We start from the raw sequence: 23,054 nt of genomic DNA on the forward strand, positions 1-23,054 counted from the left end.
TATATATATATATATATATATATGTATATATACATACATACATATATACATACATATATACATACATACATACATTATCTACACCACTTATCCTCATTAGGGTCGCGGTGCTGGAGCCCATCACAGCTATCTTCTGGCAGTGGGCAGGGGACACCCTAAACTGGTTGCCAGCCAATCGCAGGGCACACATCCTTTTATGAGTCCACTGGATATCTCCATAGTCAGATGCCACTCGCAAAGCACGCACTGTAGCTGTTTGTACATTACCATTGATAAACTAGAGAACATTGAGGAAACCCATCCCAAAACTATTCTACTTAAAATAAAAGTCACAGATGTGCTGTTAAACCCTGTAAGACCAAGGGTTTTAAAATTACATTTTTACCTTTAAAAAAAACAGTACAATTGTTCTTTTTTGCTGTTGACTTTTTTTACATCAATATAATCGTTGGGTGTTATTGTTGGGACTCGAAATTATTCTGGGTGCCACATTTATGTCTAAGCCCCGCCTACAAGTGTAGAACTCTCATATCTGAAAAACTGTGGCTGAGGAATTCAACAGTTGTTTTCTTTTTTACAGATGCACAGTTAATAAACACTACAAGAGATTAAATCTTCGTGAAATAAATTGATAATGAAGGGTGAAAACTCTGTAATCGTTTTATAATCAAATCTCACATCCCTCAATCGTAATTTAATTAAGAGCCTCCAAAAAGACCCCAGCCCTCCAGCTAGGGTGCACGTTATGCTATTAATTTACTAGTCTGGCCCCTGTGAGACTTGTTTTCTTTACCATGTGGCCCCTGAGCTAAGATGAGTGACAACCCTGTCCTACGGGAACAGGATTTAAAAGCATATATTTCCCTCCCTCTTCTTGTTCCGTGTTTGGGGAAAAAAAACTTGCGGAAAGCCACATGCAGCTCTCGAGCCCTAGGTTGCTGACCGCGCCCTAAAGTGTGTTAGGAATATTTTGTCACCAAGTGCAATCTTTTAAAATCCATTAATGAACATATTCACGAAAAACAACGGTTTGTTTATTTTTTTGTTGTTGTTTTTTTCAAAACCAAAATCCTCGGTCTAGTTTTTGCTCATTTTATCTAGCCTTTCTGCGGTTTGATATGTTTCGCTGATTCCTGCCTACTGCTTGTTGACCACTAGGTGTCAGTGTTTAATAGATTATTCATCCAAGGGGAAAAGCTAAAACTTTGAATGATTAATTTTGTATGTCTGTACATAATGTGAAAAAAAACATCCAGGAAAGGCAGTGTGTGGTTTATTTCTTTAGAATGACTTAAATGCTTGTACGTACAGATACACGTTTTATGTAAGAAAAAACGAATGTGTTTGAGTCACTTTGATAAACGACTTGGTATCCTGTACTTTGTAACCAACAATTTTGCTGTTTTTCATGTACATAATTCATAAAATATTATTGAAACTTGAGATTTGAATACATTTGGATGATTTATTCTTTAGAGTGGTTTATGTTTACCAAAATCTAACAACAAGATAAAAAATGAATGCATTTTTGAGTCACAAATTGATCTGATTTGTTAACCGACAACTGTTTATGTTCTCAAGTGCATAATTCATCGAATATAGTGAAACTTAAGATTTGAAAACCCTTGCATACATTTTGATTGATTGATTGATTTTGTTTTTGAAGGCGTTACATGGTTAACAATGTCCTGAACCTAACAAGAAGCATTATTTCAGTGTTTTCTCAGAAAGGTTGTGATGTGAATCATTAAATTTCTTGTTTGCCAAACTAATTTGTGGTCATGTTGTTTTAAGTACAAGTGATTGCAGTGGACTGACCCATCAGCAATGTAAGTTTGCAAGCAGTACATTAAAAATAATGAATATTCTCGTTTCAAAGTAACATTCTATTACTGTATATACAGTATCGGGAATAACACCGTTGTAAATAACGCCGTTACGTAACAGGGTGATCTGACAAATAATTTTTTTCCGCCGTTACAACGCCGTTATCGTTACTAACGGTCAAAAGATGTGTGTTACTTTGACTGTAGAACGCCAACGGCGGCGTCTCCCTGTGTTCTGTGGCGCGTTATGCTCTCCTCCGAGTTGTTAACGTCTCTTTGGATCAGGCCACCATTCAAAATAGTGACGACAAAATAGTTAGCGGTAACGAATGTAGGATTTACTGATGCACCGAAAGAAAAAAGAGTTTTGACAGCACCTGACTTGTGAACGAAACGTCTCTATGAGCCAGCTCTTTAAATGAAAAAAATAGTCGGAATTCCCATCTCTACAAGTCAAGTGATGTTTATTTCTATAGCCCTTTATTACAAGGAGTCTCAAAGGCCTGCACAGACCAGATTATTGCAAACTACAGACTACTATTACACCATCTTAAACCTACATGAGGGCAAGGTAAAACTCAAAACTTCAACATGAGGTCAATGAAGAAACCTTGAGAAAGGCGCCGCACATGAGGTAATGCCCCTTCCAGGATGACCAGGCTGCAATGGGTGTTGCAATAAGAAATAATACACATATTGTCAACATAAAATTTAGGTTATTCATAAACTATAGAATAGAAATGTGTTTGAAGCCTAGATTACAACAGTTCCACTGAGGTTGCAGATCAAATCTCAGTGAGCAGAGCATTTTACAGCACCAGTTAATGCCGTATTTTGCATTTGATCATATGTTTAAATTGTTTAGCATACAACTTATTTTAAAGTAATAGAAATAGTTACTTTTCCCGGTAACTACTGTAGTTACATTTATTGTAGAGTAATTCAGTTACTTTTTGGAAGTATTGCGTGACTAGAATTATTTTTTTAAAGTAACTTGCCCAACACTTATTATTTAGAACCTAGTGGTATTTGTTTTTTATTGTTAAATCAAAATAAAAACAATACTCATTTATAAAATAGACAAAAATACACAAACCATCATATAAACGTGATTTTTTTTAAGCCAGGCGGAGATATATTGTTGCGTTTTGGGTCGTGGATGAACCCATGTGGGGGAGGCAGGAACTGCAGCCAGAGTTGCTAAAAACAAGGACGGTACAGTATTAACACTATCAGGACTAAAGTACCAAACCAACAAGTGGGCACAAAACAAATAACAAAAACCATAAAAAAAAGCAAAAACAAAAATGGAAGTAGCAAAGTAACAAAGAAACCAGAAATAAGCAAACCTAGCATGGTGGTGAAAATGACACAAGGAGGATGACAGGATAACTCAAAAAAATGACAATGGCCCAACAGAGATTACGAAACAAAAATATCCTTTTAACGGGTTCAGGATGATTGGGCACAGGTATGTGATAATTTGACAGATCTGTGTCCAGTTCAAAACATCAATTGGGGCCCTCTGGTGGTAGGGGGTATGCTTGACCCTTAAACATACATACTGCACCTGGAACAAGCTGACAATGTTCCACCATTTTGCTGCTACATATACCCAAATACCTCAAAAAGTTTGGGCAAACAATAATAATGTGGTGCGTTTTGTTCATTTTGAGTCTATGTAGTTTGTATTTTTTTTCTTGTACCTTTTAGCACTCGTTCTCAGTAGCACCAGACAAATTCAGCAGATTCCTATTGGGCAATTAATACACACCATTGTAATATGTATCTAATTGTACTATGATGTGGTTATCATTTATGTTTTTATAACTGTACAATTTACTCTGTGTATCTGCAATAATTGAGTGGAAAATTTACTCTCTTAAGGCTAATAGTAAAGTGAGAACAAAATTAATACGAGCAAAATAATCTGCTAACAATACAAGATCTTTGCTAAGGATATTATATTATTATCAAATTCCTGATTGTTTTGGAATTGATAATTTATTCCCCCTAAATTGTCTTTAAAGTCTTGTCCACCACTTTCAGCCTAGAGGTGAGTTCTTAAGACCAAGCCCAAACCGGACCTCGGTGTAAATTGTCAATCATTACTTTCGGATCGGGCTAAGCTTCTCTCTTGCTGACTTCATTATTATCCAGCCATCATTGTTCTTATATCTCATTACAAAAGACAGGCTTTACATGTCGTCGTCCATGGTCAGAAGCACAATAGTATAGCAATTAAGCTTTTTGTACAGTAATTTTTATTACTTTAGCACTTTTAAAAACAAGTTACAAGGTGCAGAGACAATATTGTGAGCATAATCATTAAAAGTCATACACTGGGAAGCAAATAAAATGTAAAAAAAAAAGGTGGCTTGACATATTTAACAACTTAAATGTTCAAGAATGATTACGACGATCTATTAATATAAACAGGGCACTGTTTCTGCGTGGAACCATTAAAATCTACAGAACTTTGTACCAATTTTGGTAAGTGAAACTTACATTTTAACCAGGATTGGGCCTTTATTTCTCCGCTAGATCGTGTCTTGCGTCCTTTTCGAGGGGAAAGGAACAACAAAACTACACCACAGCTCACTATATGAATAAATTATTTAAATACAATACAGCTTATAGCTTTATATACAGCTCCAAAAACTATAGTGTTTTATATTACAATTTCTGTCAGGCAGGAAGATTAAATAAGAAATACATTGTACGTATAAATTCAGTAAGTTTAAGTTGTGAGCTCTAAATGATCTCTGATTCGCGCATTGTCTTGTACACTTACCAAACGTATCAAAGGGCTTTTGTGAACAAAAAATTCCCAGCATAAAAAGCATTATTCTTGCTGTTTTTCTTGGTATTACTTTGACATCTATAAGGTATGAGTCATTATGGGAAGGGAATTCTGTATTAGGATTGGGAGAAATGAGTCATATGGTGTTGTAATAATTATTGTAGAAGAAATACTCTGGGTTCTTGTCTTCTGACTTCAATAAGTTGTTCATACCAGTGGTGGGCTGTAAGGCCCTGCAAGGCCTTCTCAGCTGGCCTAAAAAAATATTTGAATCATGTCATGTCAATTATATTTCTTCCATGAATACTTATTCGATAATTCCAAATTGTCTGTGAGCTTCCTTCATTGCTTCTCCCTAGTTGCTCTGCTTCCGGATAAGCATGTAACCCAGGGGTCGGGAATCTAAGTCTCGCAAGCCATAAGTGGGTTTTTTTATGAGTACATATGGCTTAGAGATGACATAGAATTTGAGCATTTTTAATATGTAGTTGCTTGCAGAGCTGATTATCGCAAATGGAATTTTAACTTCAGTTTACAGTAAATGTGTTATACCAATACCTTTGTGGCTGTATATCACTAAATAACCCTTTATAGGAAAGCTCATTAAAAAATTCATGTTCATTGTTGAGACACTTTTACCTAAAACAAAGTTGACCCAAAAGCTTTAGCAAAGCACCTAGAACAACTTGATTGGTTGAGCGGTAGGTACGGGTACTCTTTGTCCTCGCCCTGTGCTGTCTGCACTGAACGTAAATTTGTCAGTATCCTTGTTTGCAATATTTTGTGACATTTTTACAAAACAACTTGTTTCAAAACCATTATTCATGACAAAATAACGGTCTAAATGAGCCTCAACATTCTTAGTAACTGCGGGGGGAGACAAATTTTAAAGAGTATATTCTCATTGAAACGAGACACGGGCTCTGGAATTATTACTATTTCATAGATTTTATCAAATCATCAAACATCAAACAGTAAAATACATATGCTGAAGAATTAACCTTTGTCTGGAGAGCGAGTTTGGGCTTTTTGTTGAATTTTGGCTCTCTCAAGAAAAAAATCAAAATACCTTTGCTTTTATGTCTTCATGGGTCAAAAAGTTTCCCGACCCCGGATCTAATAAATTAGATTTTAGCCATTCTTGGTCGCAAGGCTCCGAAATATGACCTAATTTTTGATCAGGAAGCCCAATAATTCTGTTCAAAACCAAATATCTGATACATTTTTGGTTGAACCACATTCAAAATGCTTATCTAGTAACATCATGGTTATCGAGAAGCAAATTTGGACCACAATCCAGAATACAAGATCAACACCACACTCAAAATCCACTGAGCAGTCTCAGTGCTTCTATTACAAACATCCATCGATCTTCAACAATGCTTCAAGCCTTAGATGAGCTCTTGTGAGTGCAGTCACCGGACAACCTGGGAGGATCACCATTTAGTGGCAGGGTTGATTCATTCAAAAAGAATAAATTGATTATACTCATAGTAGACCCCCAAGATACTGCATCCTCGACTTACAATGTTTTCAATTTACAGTGGGGAACAAGATGTTTTGCAGCCTCTCTTTACTAAATTGACCCCACTATAAAACATGCATAACTATATTGCATCCGCAAAAGTACTATAATTCAAACTTTGTGGTGTTTATGCATATGACAAGTTTCATTTCTAAAATGCCCGTTTGCTATTGGTCTGCAATGCGGCATCATAAGAATGCTGATAGGCTATTGACTGAATTATCCCTCCCAATGCCTTACTCCTTATTTAGTTCAGAATCCTGTGTACTTTGCAAAGACTTTGCAAGTCAGTGACTTAATGCTGTGTTATTTACTGTATCTATTCGCTATGAGTCCAAAGGCTTGCAGTGTTGCTAAAGGGCACACAAAAACATGAAACAAAGCATGCGATTGTCAAGAAATTGGAAGAAGGAACCTTCGCTAATTAACATTTGACGATTGGGGCATGACAATACTTGCAAGAGGAATTTTTAAAATTGGTTTTATTTTTAATTTGACGTTGCCGTCCCCAAAACCCTTCATCCACCCGCTACAACACTTAACCAGCTTGTCACGTCACACCAAAGATTAATGAAATTTTATTTTTTCATTTTACATGCATATTTGTTTGTAATGTTATTTAACCACATGCGCATGTATAACACCTAGTAGTCAAGTAATCCCTCGTTTTTGGCTGTGGTTGCATTCCAAAAAAAAGTCCTGCGATAATCAAAACCTGCAAAGTGGAATTGTTTATTTATTTATTGATTATTTACTGTATTATACATATAGACAAAAGAGCAAACCCTATTCACAGGCTTAAGCAAGTGTTTTATAAACAAAATTGCTGTTTAAAAAAAAAATTACAAATCACTTTTGTATTGTCAAATGTGCGTATATCTAACATCATGTTATTTTTCCTGCTGTCATTAATCAATAGCGCTACTGCAGACTCCGCCCTCACTATGGTCTTGTTGTGGACAGTTGCAAACCGTTTTTGAATCCCTGTTAAATTGTTTTGCTGCTGTCACCATATTGGTTTTTTTTCACCTTCATGATGTAGCGAACGAAAGATTCATTCATTTCGTAATGCCAACCCACAGCCGCGTAGCTTTTACCTTCCTTGAACATGACAAGAAGTCCAACTTTGTCAGCGATTGAAAGCATCTTCTTCTAGCTTTTGGGCCCAGCCGCAGCAGCGTTTTGTCGTGATGGCTTTAATAGCAAAAATTCTAATTGAAAGATGTGCACGTAAGTAGGCCGCTTCATTAATGATGAAAAGATAAACAGGCAGAAAAGGGGTGGGGTTTAGCCAATCAAAATGCAAAACAAATGTGCAATGAAAATCCGCAAAGTAGAGGAACATCGATAAGTAAACCGTAAAAAGCAAGGGATTATTGCACTTACTATATGCTGTTTAGTTTTTTATGTAAAGTACTGTGTTATCGTAATGCATTTCCTATTTACAACAGGTTTCTATCCCCCGCTATACTGTTATTTCCCTTTGCGATATCCTGGGGGTGTATTGTACTTGCAGATGCCGTAATATCTAAAATTGTCAAATATAATGTAGCCCATGTTACAAGTGATGTCTCCTGGACTTAAGCGATTGCCTCCTTTTCCTCTTCCTGTGGCACTGCTCCCTCTTGTCCGGCCAAGGTGAGCCACCCTCACTAGCTCGGAGGGCCTCGTCGTACTCGTCGCTGTCGCTGTCCGCATCTGCCACCGAAAACAACTTTCCCGGAAACACTTCCTCAAGCTTGCCTGCGAAAAAGCTCTCCAGGCTACGACCCGCTTGTGCCACCTCCGAATCGGGCTGAGGTCAAACAGGATAATAGCGCTATCAAAAATCCATTATCATCGACAGAGAAATAAGTGAACTCACATAGTTGAACTTGGCACAATTGTGGAACATGAGAAAAACGTCAGCCACAAACTGCTCAGGTGAGTTGTAACGTTGCGGGCTCGTCTTTTTGAGTCTTGCTCGGATGACGGACAGGTCAATGGGCTTCTTGATGATCTGGTAGTAATGACGAGCCTGCACCATCAAATGTGATATTTTGACTTCAACACTCAACACGATTTCCAATTCATCAGCATTGAACCTGTGATTGGTTAGTGAGAGGTATGGTTAAGATCAGTCTTCAAAAAATACTAGCTCTACCCAACCCTGGTCCGATGGTATTAAAGCCCGGACCAGCCCCAGCCCGACCGATTAACTTGATTTGTAGGACTGAACCCGAAGAGAACCCTTTTTCATATGTGAGCTCTCAGAATGAGGAGAGGTGATTTGGGCGCACCCGAACTCCCCATCACATGCCCGCTTCTCTGGGTCGCTTCCTTGACGCACGGGGATTAGTGCCCTATGCCACACGGACGCACGACATGAAAAGCCTGTCTTTGCAATAAAATCTAAGTTAAGCAAGACTGTATCACGCAGGGTCTCCAACCTTTCAAGCTGAGAGTTACTTTTTGTTTCTAATTAACACAAGGTCACCCAGTATGATAAGCATTTCTAAAATAACAATTCATGTTATTACTATGTTGTTACCACAGTATGTCATGCTTCCATTATCTGCATCGCTTATCCTCAATAGGGTCTCGGGGGTGCTGGAGATTATCCCAGCAATTTCTGGACAGTGGGCAGGGGACACCCTTTAACTGGCTGCCAGACAGTCGCAGGGCACTCAGTCGCTCATTCACACCTAGCGATAATTTCAACTGGCAATTAACCCGACGTGCATGTTTTTGGATGGTATGTATGTCATTACCAGGTTAATTATTGAAAGCAGGGTTAAATGGACTCAATCGACCACTTAAAAAAATTACTTTACGAGAAAATCATAATGACCCATAACTGGTGTGCTATTGTCAGAACAGGTCCTTGGGCACCGCAGCTGTCCAATCTGGTGCCTATGGTACACGTTGGAAACCCTTGGTACAACGTTTATATTTGTTTGCTATTTCTGTGTCTGCCGGGGTTACATTAAACGAAAAATGTCCATTATTGAATGATTTTTTTAAAAGAGTTAATGGGAACATGTTGAGGTCGTCCGTTATTTTGAAAGGTTGATAATTGGACCTTAAATCACAGCAGCAGTACGTCCTTAAGACAGAGAGAGGCTGAGAGACAAAAAAGAACAATAAGTGGTGGATAATAGGGGAAAAAAAGTGAGTCTCTCTAAAGAGTCTATCGAAAAGTCTATCAAACGATCTAGCTTTGGAGATCTGAGCATTTTTGCTCAGAAATAAAATTTTTACGACAGTATTTCTATTCATTTTTTTTTAAAAGTGTCTTTCTTTGCCTGCTGCTTTTAGAAGACTAGATCAAATTAAAATGCAACCAACTCTAAAAAAGGGATTTTCTTGTATTTAATTATTTTATAAGTAGAAAAATTTGCATCAGCCAAAAAAATATCGAAATTGTAAAGTAACTTTTGAAAATGCTGTCAACGAATTTTTTTTTTTAGTAAATCTTTCAATATCATGAACATTCCCAATATGCAAATTATATAATGTAATGTTCTTAAAAATCTGCCTCTTGTGTTAAGATAAACATGTCATCATTATTATTTTTCTTCTTACCTTATAGGTTTTAGATCAGGGAATGGTTTAATAATAGTCTAGTCCGTACAGCTCTTTAAGACTTCCTGTGATCAATCCATTATCTGCACCGCTGAGGATAATTGGAGGGTCACGGAGGTGCTGGTGCCCATCCCAGCCATCTTTGGGCAGCGGGTAGGGCACACCCTGAACAGGTTGCCGGCAAAACGGAGAGCTCATTCACACCTAGGGTAAATTTGGACCGGCCAGTTAACCTGATATGCATGTTTTTGGAATGTGGGAGGAAACCGGAGGAAACACACGCAAGCACCAGGAGAACATGCAAACTCCGCAAAGGAAGGCTGCTAACTGAAAATGAACCCATGACCTCAGAACTGTACCTCGCACGCGCTAACCACGGCGATGCCGTGCCGCCTCAAATAAACATGACTTGACATTATATATTTAATTCGTTATTTACATTGTTTTTCTAAGTACCGTATTTTCCGCACTATAAGGCGCTCCTAAAAGTCTTAATTTTTTTCAAAAGCTGACCATGCGCCTTATAATACAGTGCGCCGTATATATGGCTCAATATTAAATTCGCAAGGTCTCGCAACTTACGCAACAGCCGCCGACTCGATTTTCCCCAGAACGTGGAGTAGTCCGCGGTGTATGCTGGGATTTCTATACCGGCGTTTCATTGGATAACCAATGTGTCAATCATTATTTGAATCATTATTTATTGACTAAAGTTATTCGGAGCCTCGGATTGGCTAGAGGGCCAAAACAAACCCTGCAATTGGCCGAAAAAGATGTGTCAATCATCCGTTAAATCGATCGCTATTGGCTGAAGTTATTCGGAGCCTCGGATACGCTAGAGGGCCAAAACAAACCCTGCAATTGGCCGAAAAAGATGTGTCAATCATCCGTTACATCGATCGCTATTGGCTGAAGTTATTCGGAGCCTCGGATACGCTAGAGGGCCAAAACAAACCCTGCAATTGGCCGAAAAAGATGTGTCAATCATCCGTTACATCGATCGCTATTGGCTGAAGTTATTCGGAGCCTCGGATACGCTAGAGGGCCAAAACAAACCCTGCAATTGGCCGAAAAAGATGACTGAATAGCAAGCTTGCTAAAGTACGCCATAAAGAAACATGTTTCATTAGTCTGTATTTGTAAACATTTTACTCTCCAGGATTTACTACACTCACGGTTGTAAGAAGACCATGATTGCGTATCATTATTGAACGTGAGAACTTAGGTGAAGGCAGCACGGCAGCGCAGTGGTTAGCGCATGTGCGGCACAGTTCATGTCTTGGGAACCTCCTGCGTGGGTTCAAATCCAGCTCCAGACTTCCTGTGCGGAGTTTGCATGTTCTCCCCGTGCTTGCGTGGGTTTCCTCCGGGCACTCCGGTTTCCTCCCACATTCCAAAAACATGCATTTCAGGTGAATTGGCCGGTCCAAATTGTCCCTAGGTGTGACTGAGCGAGTGAGTTGTCTGTCCCCGTGTGCCCTGCGATTGGCTGGCAACCAGTTCAGGGTGTCCCCTGCCCACTGCCCGATGATTGCTGGGATGGGCTCCAGCACCCCCGCGACCCTACTGAGGATAAGCGGTGAAGCTAATGAGATGAGATGAGATGAACTTAGGTGAGTTATGCGGCTTTATATTTTCCCGGTATCTTGTTTTAGAACGATCTTGATGTTGCTGTGATGATTTGAGTGAATTAAACTCAATTCCAAGTGTTTATTGTCATATGCACAGTAAAGTTGCGAGCGAAAAAGAAAATAGAAAGTAAGGAATGGTTGGCATTTCTTGAATTCCAAGACTTTAACCTTCCGAATGATATTTGAAATGACGCATTTAAGTGACATCGTACGGACACCGCATCCGCACGTGTCTACGACACGTATTTGCTTCTTTGCAAGCTTTGGGAATGTTAAGGGGGTAATCAGTTTGACTGAATCATCTGACTGTTTTGTCGACGTTCCCATTGTAGCGCCTTATAATCCGGTGCGCCTTACCTATGGAATATATAGGACCAAAAACTATTTTTTGGGGGTGCGCCCTATAACCCGGTGCGCCCTATAGTGCAGAAAATACGGTACTTCTGTAGCACTTTTGTTTCCTTGAAAATTGTTAACTTTGTAGTGTTTGACAGTTTCATGGCAATTTGGTTTGTAATAATGAAATATTTAACAAAAAAAGTATTTTTAAAAATTTAAAATACTTTTATAAAAATGGTCTCAAAGTGGTACTACAACCTTACAACTTTACGGCGAGATCCAATGCACTTATTTGCCTTGGTTTAATACTTATTGGCTCATGAATCCTGCAACACGACAAATCAATGAGATGCCAACCCTTTTAATAATCGATTTGAATCTATTTGAATTGTTTTTATCGATTCGTTGTTGCAGCCCTATGGACTAGTTGTCAGATCGTTGCGCTTCGAGCCGTCCCCGCCTGCCCAAGTATCCACTCATTGCCGCCTGTGCCATGCCCCAAAAGACTTTATTTCTCCAACCGTAAGTTGACCCGTTCTGTGTTTTCTGTTAGTGAACATCATTAAACTCCCTCCCTGCGCAGAGCACTTTTTGTTCAATTCCCTCTTTTCCTCCAAATAAAACTGTCAATGCTGCTCGTGTGTCCGTGTTTGGGTTCAACCGCCAAACATAACAAATACGTTATGGCACTGAACGACTTAACGCTTTCATCGGAGCAACAACAATTTTTAAGCATATTTTAAGCATTCGACCTCTTGCTGGAATGCTACAGAAGCCCAGGCAATTGTTATCATTGAATAAATGAACCGTAATAAAAACGATTTAAAATAAAAGTGCAAAAAAACAGCAGTGCATTTTAAGTTTTTGCATGGCTCTTTTTGTCTTGGAAAACAATAATATAAGTATGAAAAGCACTCACTTGGGGACTGACAGGCTCGTGAAAGGGAGCACTCAGGATGTTATTGAGGATCAGGAGAGTCAAACGCTCACATTTCTAAAATTAAGAAAAAATAGGTGGGCATGTGCATCACAACTGTTTTGAAGAACTTACTCCTACGTACTCTCTGATCAGACGCAGAGAGGCCGTTTCCTGGGACGTGCTCGCCAAATGTTCTTCTGTTCTCACAGTCATACTCAACCTCTGGCCGTGCAACATCTCGGCATAAACTGCAAAGCCAGTCCCCTCTGCAGATCACAGGAAGCAAAAGATTAGATTGAGCGTTTAATCAGCGAAAATGTGAGAGTTCCGAACTTACGAAGGGAAGCTTAGGAGAGCCGGGATGTGACATGACAAATGATAAACTTTTGGACAGCGATCGCAACATAAAAGGTCCCCTCCAATCAGACAAACTCCACAGAAGTCCTCGCTCTCAATTTCCCCGTTGTCTTCAACTTCTATCCTGAGGCCGGAATTCGCAAATAAAAGCGGCTTCTGAGCAGGTCCAACTGGGCACTCTTCTTCCAGGTCGGAGCGCAAAGGCTGCGGGTCATCTGTTGTTTCGTGCTCAGATTCAACGTCAAGTTCTGACTCACCGAAGCCTTGAGAGTCCACTTGCTGATCTGATAGATGGTCAGAATCTGTTATCGCCCAGAATGTGCCATCAACTTCTGCTTGTGCATCTGACTCGGTTTCTGCCGCACCAGAGTCCGCATCGGCACTGAGCCCACCTTGCCCCTCCTCAGATCCCACCCCTGAAAGGGATTCGGAAAATATATCACATTCAAGACTTTGGTCATACTCCCTCGTAGCGTTTCTGTTGCTGCTTTTTAGAACTCCATCCTCTGGATCTTCCGGTTCTGCTTCGGATGAGAACTCTGGTGATGTGTCTGAGTCAAGTTGCGGTTCCACTTGAGAGACAGCAGCCTTTTCTGAGACTGACTTGGGTTCAGAGTCCGAATCTGATTCGAGTGCAGGGTATCTCTCCTGAGGGACATTGGGTGGCAGCGTAGATGCTCTGGAATAGCTGACTCTCAGACGAGAGTCCCTCTCACTGTCAACTGAGAGTCTCTGATAATATTCAGTTGGATGTAAAGCAGTCACTGTGGGGGTCTTCATTCTATCAGGGCCTTTTGGCACACCCTAAAAAAACCAAACATTAAGATCAGATCAGTTTCTTATCTGTAGCCCATAGAAGTCTCAATTCCATGTGTCCCTTCCTATTTTACTTCTTTCTCTAGCAAAGTGCTCTCAAGATTAATGTAGGAAAAGCAGAAACCTCCACAAATCGTAGAGTAAGGTAAAATAATGAGGAACACAAGCCCTGACAAGGAAAACCACAGAGACGCAGGAGAGGTGTTTGCTGCAAAGACGAACAATAATAAAAAGACTGAAGTCCAGTACTCATCTGGAAGCACAAATTGATTTTGCAAGTCAAAGGTGAGATGCCTCATTTGAGGTTTCCTTTAAAAACTGAAAGTAAAATATTTTCTCTATTAAGACTGTGTAACAATGCTCAATGCCTTCTTTTCCACTGCGCATATCTGCTTTTATCAGAGCTGTTAGGGGTGGAATACAATAGGTCCGAAGAATAGGGGCTGGTGGGCATGTTGGAGAGTGACGATATGCTTGTCCCCACAGGTCTTAATTTTGTTCTTATTCGTCAGTGAAGCATGAAAATGGTGAAAGTAAAAAAGGGACACTTCTAGTAGAGTTCAAACACCAACTCAAACCCCCCAAAGGTTTATGCGAAAGGGTCTAAGAAATGTACTTGCACGCACATCATGAATGGTATGTCTGAGGCTGATATGATCACACAAGCCAGGAGATGACAACAGAAAGTAACAGATGCAAAAATTCTGTACAGCTCCTTTAAACAATTCAGTTTATTGTTCTTATGTAACAGTTTCAAAGTGAGTGAAATCAAAAGAAAAAGGGAAAACAGAAAGATTAAAAAGAACAGTTGTCTCATATATTATTTACATAATAAGACGGAAGCAGGTTCCTAATTCCAAGAGGAATTGTTTCCTTACCCTCACCAAATAATGAGACAGAGGGGAAAGATAAACAAGATAAAGTGGGTAGGTGAAAGAGGAAGTAACGGGATTAGGCCTAAATCTCTGACATTTTAAGCAAAAGAGGGAAATAAATGATCAAATTTTTGTCAATTAGTTGAAGCAAACCTGTATTTGTACGTGTAAAAAAAGTGACATTTAGTTATACTTAAAACATTTTTTTTTAAATGTAATCTCTTCTTTTGTTTATGCCTTCAAGGGCCATCTGCCATTTTGGGTGATTCCATCGCATTTGCTATAAATTGGCATTACATGATGTAAAATTGAGTTAGAATGATATATTTGAATCTATTATTCACCATACCTCATACGTTAGCTGCTGCCTGTTTTGCTGCCCTGGACTTTCTTTGTTTATCGTGCTTGCAGGTAAGGGATCACTCTGCCTTCGTCCATGGTTGGGAATTTGAGCGATGAGAATTTTTAGGCGTTCCAGGCAAACCACTGGAACTCTGGTTTTTCCCATCTCTCTCTCCAAATTGCTGCTGCTTCATAGGAATAAGAATAAATCTTAACATAAACACCCCAGCTGACTGTTCCTACCTGCTCTGGCCATTCCTTGACACACTGCACTTATCATGTAAGTGAGAAGGATCTAACAAAGATTATAAAAATATAGTATGATAAGTGTCGTAAATATTTGTATGATTATGTCACTTCCCTTTACCTGGCTCAATTTTATAAGCATATAATGGAGACCGTTGGCTTCTGGTGAGGATGACGTCAGCTGAGGTTTCCTTGACAATACAAAGAACACCATCTGAAGCTCTTCTCTGTTTGGAGTCTCCATTGGAAAACTAAGAAAAATTAATCAACATAACATACTGTTACCTTTCCAGACACCCTATATCCACAGAGTTGAAAATGGTGCTGATATTTTCCAGATTATTCTTGACTTTGCATCAATACAGAGACTCCCTGCTATTTCGCGCTTTGGTTATTACTGGTTCACTGCTTTGCAAATTTTGAATTGAATTGTCTTACTGTCATTGATAACAACGTATCATGCATTGTCATCTACAGCAGACAGCACGCAGCAAATGCTATTACAGAGTCAGCTTGTGTATGTCAGATGGGTGTGACTGTTTGAGTGACTGTGATAGGCTGGTGTCTGCTGTTAGTCAAACAGCGGGGCGAGCGAACAAGTACATGTGCCCACCAAACAAACTGTGAATCGGGGCGACAGCTCATATTTAGGCAGCTCGTTACATTGAAAACAAAATCAATCGTTAAATCAGACTTAAAGGAAAGTCAGATCAGCGCAAAGAAACGCTGATCACCAGATTGTGCTCAGTGGATCGTTATCAGATTGGGAAGAGACTGAGTCGGCAGCGGAAGAGAACGCAATAGCTGTGCCGCTGATCTGGCTCACAATGGCTTGGCTACATATCAACTCTCACATGCCACCCCTGCCAAGCCTTTACCTCACCAATGCCAGATCCTTTATCCATAAAACAAATGCCCAGGAAATGTTTCCTGGAAAAAAGCCACATTCGGGACATTTGTATTTTAGACCTGGCTCAACTAGAGGATAATCCGAATCTTGCGAGCAGCTAGCCGGCCACTCTCTAAATTGCTTTCTTACACTGAAAGTAGAAGCCCTCCAATGCTGTTGTACTTTTGTATAGTAACAATAAACACAATTCATTCTACTGCAATTCTGTATGCTGTGTTTTGATCTCTAGGTCTATAGTTGTTATTTTGTTACAGTCCTATACTCTCAGTCAGTAAGGACGTCATCTCAAGGTAAGTTTGATCCTTGGTGACAATTATGAGGGGGCGTCGCTACTTCACGGATTTTCATGTTTCTCTGGGTGTTTTGAACCCCATTAACCACAAGAGATTACTGTATCTACCTTATTCATCCCTATAATTGCAGATCCCACTTCAGAACTGTTAGTAGATCCTGTTGGCTTTTCAGAATAAGAATCGCCAGATATGGCTGTCAGGTCTACAGAGGTAGGTCTGTTTCCACTAGCGCTCCCTGATCTTGGGTCGAGTCTGCGCTGTTGCACATCAGAGCCGCAATCGTTGGCTGTCGCAGGCACCTCAAGGGAGGTTGATCTCTGCAAGGAACACAAATGAGCGAATTCAACAGTGTTTCAAGCTGCGCCACATGCACGGTTGCACCTGTCTATGTCATGAAGGGCAGACGGGCTGGGACGGGCCTACAACCAGAACATCACACATTCTGGCACCAATTCAAAGCAAGAGGTCCTTCAGAACCACTGCTGCACTGTATTATTGCCATTGTTTTTGTAATGAAGGGGTTGGTTACAGTACTAATTACCACATGTAAATTTCTCATTTAAAAGTCAATGTGTTTCTTTGATTAAAATAGAGGGAAAGATAGAAGCATTTTTAGCCCTGCCAAATGAGATTTGACATGAAAGACAATTGACCGTACTGATTAGTTTTTGCTGTTACTTGTGAGTGCAGACTGATTATATGAATATCAGTGCTGTATGGTCACAACTACTTTAATTCACATAATAAAAAGCATCAATTTGCTAGTGAATGATCAGTTCCACTTCATCCTCCCACGTTTTCTTGTCAGTCGCCGCTGTCTTTTACTTTTCCCGTGGTCGCTTTCCTCTTCTCTATTTTCATTGCATTTGAAGTCAGACAACACATTGAGGTTATTTGAAGAAATGTCTTTACCCCCTGGAAGCACTAGGCTTGAAATGATTTTCTATTTTAACACGTCCTTCTTTCCAAATTGAGGTCAGGCCCTATATATGGAGCACCTGCTCCTAAATATCATGCGATTTCTATGCTGGCCTCTTAAGGAGCCGTCCAAGGGATTGTGACTGATTCACTACATACTTTAATCCTTCTTTCAGAAATAGTGAGCAGTTTTAGTAATAAATCTTGGCATGCTAACTGCAGCCAAATGACACAATTTCCTGAGGAGCTCATTAATTGCAGGTTAACTCCATGAGTTAATGTGCTGAAGAGGTTTTATGTTATATTCACAGCCTGTGACAAAAAACAATGCATCTCTGTGTTTGTGCTCAAGCATCCCTAGGACTTTTTGAGGAATGATTGTGACTGCTCACTTCCCTTGCAATCTATCAGCATTGTGTTGTCTCGTATTATTGGATGATTTACATTGAGATGCAGCATTCAGTTCTCTTTCGTCAAAAGAACATGCTACTTTGTGTTGTGCCATCTGTTTTCAGGCAAGCTGTCAGCTGAGAGAAATGAGCATTCTGGCAATATATTAGACAGTGTTAAGTTAAAAGACTTTCCAGATTCTAATTAAAAATGAATCATGTTGCTATCTCTTACGTCAGCCAAGTTAATCAATCATCCCCTGGCTGCCATCTTACATATAGGCGCGGATATTAGCTTAATTGCATTTCCTTCATTCCAGCCAGCTTTTGAATATGTGATTGAATCTGAAAAGTTTTTTTAAGAGGGACCATAACTTTATCTCAAAACTCAAAAAAACAAGAACTTAAATAATAGACATTCCCCAAAATCAGTTTCAAGCTTCTTTGTCTATCGTGTGTTATGTTGGGTTATATGGTCCCCTGCATTGCTGGTATTAGAGTGTATGACTAAAGTATATGTTTCAAAATAAAAATCTCACCCGGCTTTTCGGTTGACTTTGTGGAATTATTGCAGGGCTGATTTTCTGCTGCACCTTTCTCAGCCCTGCAGCTGGAGAAACGTGCAATTGTGGTTGTTGAACAGGACCCGTCTTACGTCTGTCATGCGGTGGCTCCGCAGATTCTGTCACAACTGTTGGTCCATGATTCTCCTCTCTGCATTGATGAATTTGCTCCACCACTGTTTTGCTGAGCACCTCATGGAAACCCTCTGTGCTGGCCGACTTCTCCTGACACTGGAAGTCTCTCGAATGTGTCCCAGGTGGGTTTGCACTCTGCTGAATGCTGCTGACTGGAAGAGCCCCACTTTGGTTATGCCAACTTAAACACGATCTGGTAAGCGAGTGGGACTCTGAGGCGGTCTCTTGCAGTTGGGATGTAGGTTCACGATTGCAATGGATCTTATTCAATCCCTCATGCGATGAAGGCGACGGGCATTGGGGAGGTGTTTGTAAAGCAGTGGAGTCACTTAGGTCACAGCACCTCAGCAACTGTTGGCTTTGCACCCGGCACCCAGGGTCGTTTGGAACATAGCTAGGGTTGTAGAATGGACCTCCTAGCGGGCCCTTTTCCAGATCTGACTTGGAAGGGACGCTGTGCAAGCAACACACCTGTGGCTCAAAGCACACTTGGTAGCCACAGGCGGACTCTCGTCCTTTGTGGCAATTGGGCGACATAGCCATGCATGTGATAGGCTGTGGCCTCAGGACAGTGGAGCAAGACAAGCTCTGAGGGTAAGGACATTTTCCACCTTCCACAGTCAGCTGGCCTGCATAGCAGAGTAATAGTACAACGTGTCGACAAAGAAGTTTTTCAGACCTTTTTGGAATGAAATAAATAACTAGAGTCACTCTTATCAAAGGTATTAAAGCAGTTGAAACTTACAATGAAGAATTAAAAAAACCCATCTAACCTCATTTGCAGAAAATTGGCTGTTTTTTTTTATTTCTTTATTGAAGATTTTATCAACTTCTTATCAAATAGGGGGGGAAATAACAATAAAAAAATCAAATATTTCCTCTGAAGCAGATCTCTAATCACTTCACATAAAAAGCTGAATCCACTTTTTGTAACTTGTGGCCATTTTAAAATATCAATTCCTCTATCATGTGGTGTTTCGCCTTAATTTTCCTTCTCTGAGAATTCCAACACATTCTTGGGGCTCCTACTGGCAACCCCTCTCATCTTGTGTAAAAGGCTACTACTGTGCAAAACCCAGAACAACGTTAAGTCAGTTTACTGTAATTGTATTCTCCCAGCTTTGCTTGTGGTCGTGATATAAGCGTTTATAAAGCGAAACCTATTAGAAAAATGTTATTATTAAAAAAATCACATATGTGATACAATCGAATATGAAAATTAAATTAAATAAAAACATTCAGATGCCAGAGCTTTATCTTGACTGTGTCTTTGGTCTTAGAAAATGACTTGGATAAGAAAACGTTTCGCTACTGTGGCAAATGTTAGATTTTATCCTAATTACACTAGTTTAGAGTGAAAGGGCTTGAAAATCATAAGAACTTTGTCCTTAAAGCAATTTAGTGATAGTAACAAATAATTCTTAAAATGACAAAAACCTTCACCTAAATCAGCTAATTTTGTTCACTTCAAGGATATTTCTTATTTTCCTATAGAAAGAGGTTAAACATGTCTTAAAACAAGACAAATATACATATTAATGACCATTAGATCTTTTTTAAGATTACCCCGTAAGTTGATTGTATGACTACTCAAATGGTGGAAAATGATACCCTTGGTAAAGCTCCAACAGGATATCAATATAAGGCTTTATCAGTCTGTACTTTATGTTTTTCATTGAACCACGAAAGCATGGCATTATCCTCAAGGGAGCAGCAAATTACAGTGGGAGTGGAAATAGGTTAGCGGATAAATGACTTAATAAAGTGACTGCATATGTGAATTCTATGCTCTGTATGCACAATAAAATGCCAAAAATGTGTTTGTTCTTATTTGTGTTGATAAGAAAACAAAATTGTTGGATTGTTGGGGTTTTACCAAAAGAGGTCATCTGTTTGGTCCAGTAGCTGGCATCCCAATTGAACTTGATTTTTACTGGACTCCAGGCCTCAGACTGCAGTGATGAGTCAAGCAGTTCCTGGATTTGCATAGAAACCTGAAAGGAAAATAGCAGGATTTGCCTATTGGCTGTTGCAGTGACTGGTGTTATGATGTAAACCATGTGGTGTATTTTTTATTAGGAATTTCTGAAGCTCATTGACCAAAACCATGTCGTATTTTTCCAGACTTTTCCTGGACCATTATGTGAGTTTACCAGTCTCTTGCTAAAGAGCACCGGGCCCTGACAGTGATGCGTCATTGCCCAGTTGATGAACTTTTGGACGTGATCCAGTTGGGCACACGTCTCAATTGCCCCCTGCAGCTGGTCCACCAGATGCTGCTGGAAGTTCTCAGAGATTTTCTGCACAAAAACAATAACATAACTATGGTCTCCTGTGCCTACTGGCCCACACGGAGCAATCACTGATCAATGACTCCACCATTCTATTTTCGTCTTCAGATTATTTTACTGAGCAGGATGGGCTTTCGTTTGGCTTTTTCTCAGGACTGATAATATTCTCAAACAATCGCTAACCGTCAAGAAGATAAGAAGGAAAGAAAAAGAGAAAGTAATTACCTCCAGTTGCTCTATTAATAGGTTAGCTCGTTTGTTAAGCTCGTTCATCATAATCATCTTTGCCATCTTAATCTGGTTCTCAGCCTTCCTGTGTGCAATCTTGACTCCATGAACTCTACCAAAAGACAGATAATGGGAAATAAATCTCATTTGGCAGGACAAAAAAATGGTTCCACTTGTGTAAAGTTCAGAGGCCACACGATTCAGTCGATAGTGGATGGGAAAGCCTAAACATTTTTATTCAAAATATTACTATAGTTTCCATTATTGTTATATTAGAATTCATAGTTACAGAAGATAGGGCAGCACTGCGGCGCAGTGGTAAGCTCGTGTGCGGCACAGTTCTAAGGTCTTGGGAACCTCCTGTGTGGGTTCAAATCCAGCTACCGGACTTACTGTGCGGAGTTTGTATGTTCTCCCCGTGCTTGCGTGGGTTTCCTTCGGGCACTCCGGTTTCCTCTCACATTCCAAAGACATGCATTTCAGGTGGATTGGCCAGTCCAAATTGTCCCTAGGTGTGAATGAGCGAGCGAGTTGTCTGTCCCTGTGTGCCCTGCGATTGGCTGGCAACCAGTTAAGGGTGTCCCCTGCCCACTGCCCGATGATTGCTGGGATGGGCTCCAGCAGCCCGCAACCCTACTGAGGATAAGCGGTGCAGCTAATGAGATGAGATGAGTTACAGAAGATAGACAAAGGTTTTTTTTGTTTTTTTTAAACAACAATCACAGTATAGTGATAGCTACCGGTACTTATGTTGCATTTTTTTTCCTTTCTTTTTTGTAATAAATAACACAAAATTGTACAACTTCTGTATTTTTGTGCTCGGATCGAAACAAAGTTTAAAAATATCGTTTTGTAGAATAGAATAGAATAGAATAGAATAGAATAGAATAGAATAGAATAGAATAGAATAGAATAGAATAGAATAGAATAGAATTACACGTGAACATTGTTTGTGAGATTAGATTAGACATAGCTCCCCAGGATAAAAAACACCAACACGTAACAAAGATTTTAAAAAGAAAACAGAGATAAAATTATTTGAGGATGAATATACATACATATTTACAAAGTAATACGTGGAAACTAGCTTAAATTGTAAGTGCAGCTTTCTTTCGTTTTAATAGTCCAATAACATTTAGCAGAAACAAAATAATCAAATAAGTGGTAGCATCTTAGGTTATGTCAATGTGAGAGACATAGCCTCATTCAGGAGTTAGCCTTTTCTAAAAAAAAAAAAAAAAAAAAAAAAAAAAAAAAAACTTATTTGAATTTTTATGGCCTTGTGTCGCTAATTACTAACATTTTTATTTGTTAATTGGTAGAGTAATTCCTTGCTTTATAGCACTTTACTTTCTAAGGTTTCCACACTTTGCAGATTTTCATCTTGCATCCTGTTCTGCAGCAGACAACACACAGCAAATGCTATCATTAGGGTCACCAAGGGCTATGTGTGTGTGTGTGTGTGTGTGTGTGTGTGTGTGTGTGTGTGTGTGTGTGTGTGTGTGTGTGTGTGTGTGTGTGTGTGTGTTGGATTGGCATGACTGTGTCCGCAACTGTGATTGGCTGGTGTATGCTGTCAGTCAAAGAACAGGGCGGGCACACAAGTCAATTGGTCCAGGGACAACAAATTGCAAAGCATGGCGACAGCTAATATTTTAGCGGCTCGTTACATTGAAAATAAATTTATCAGATTCTGAGGAAAGTCAGAAGAGTTTAAAGGAATGCTGATCACCTGTTGTCCCTAGATTGTTATCGGGTCCGGGAAGAGACTCGGGCAGCCTCAGGAGAGAAAGCAATAGTGGGACCACAAGTATGAACTCTCACAAGCCACCCCTACCGAGCCTGTGTCTCACCAACGCCAGATCCATTATCCATAAAACGGATGACCTGGAGCTTCAACTCGTTTGAAGGGGCTACTACATGACGGATGTATTTTCCCAGAGACCTGGCTCAGCCCAAGGGTCACCGATTCTAGCGTGTAGCTAACCAGCCGCTCTCTACGTCGCTTTATTACACTGAAAGAAAAGCCCTCCAATTTTGTTGAAATGTTGTATAATGTAAATAAAGACCATTCGTTCATTCAT

The 23,054-nt window shown here is 39.8% G+C and overlaps 1 protein-coding gene and 1 long non-coding RNA gene across 5 annotated transcripts in view; one reads left to right on the plus strand and one right to left on the minus strand.

Annotated features, from left to right (window-relative positions):
* Positions 1–6,870: 6,870 nt before the first annotated feature.
* trim66 (tripartite motif containing 66) overlaps positions 6,871–23,054 on the minus strand; it is a 31,225-nt gene continuing 15,041 nt past the window's right edge. For 3 of the 4 annotated variants that reach the window (XM_088334391.1, XM_088334389.1, XM_088334390.1), the window contains 13 exons: positions 20,968–21,082; positions 20,605–20,751; positions 20,328–20,445; positions 18,293–19,080; positions 16,554–16,763; positions 15,365–15,494; positions 15,241–15,292; positions 15,005–15,185; positions 12,945–13,768; positions 12,750–12,873; positions 12,608–12,682; positions 8,019–8,171; positions 6,871–7,949 (listed from right to left, as the gene is read on the minus strand). In XM_088334391.1, coding sequence (XP_088190517.1) covers positions 7,713–7,949; positions 8,019–8,171; positions 12,608–12,682; positions 12,750–12,873; positions 12,945–13,768; positions 15,005–15,185; positions 15,241–15,292; positions 15,365–15,494; positions 16,554–16,763; positions 18,293–19,080; positions 20,328–20,445; positions 20,605–20,751; positions 20,968–21,082 — 3,154 coding nt within the window. In that variant the 3' untranslated portion in view covers positions 6,871–7,712. The remainder of the gene's footprint in view (positions 7,950–8,018; positions 8,172–12,607; positions 12,683–12,749; positions 12,874–12,944; positions 13,769–15,004; positions 15,186–15,240; positions 15,293–15,364; positions 15,495–16,553; positions 16,764–18,292; positions 19,081–20,327; positions 20,446–20,604; positions 20,752–20,967; positions 21,083–23,054) is intronic. The other variant, XM_088334392.1, reaches the window with a different exon arrangement.
* On the plus strand, positions 13,511–16,355 carry LOC148367458 (uncharacterized). The gene is made up of 2 exons (XR_015850312.1): positions 13,511–15,277; positions 15,383–16,355. It is a non-coding gene; the product is annotated as an uncharacterized LOC148367458 (long non-coding RNA).

This window comes from Urocampus carinirostris, chromosome 4, assembly GCF_059441175.1.
Source record: "Urocampus carinirostris isolate Australia breed hairy pipefish chromosome 4, RoL_Ucar_1.0, whole genome shotgun sequence".
Classification (NCBI taxonomy): Eukaryota; Metazoa; Chordata; class Actinopteri; order Syngnathiformes; family Syngnathidae; genus Urocampus; species Urocampus carinirostris.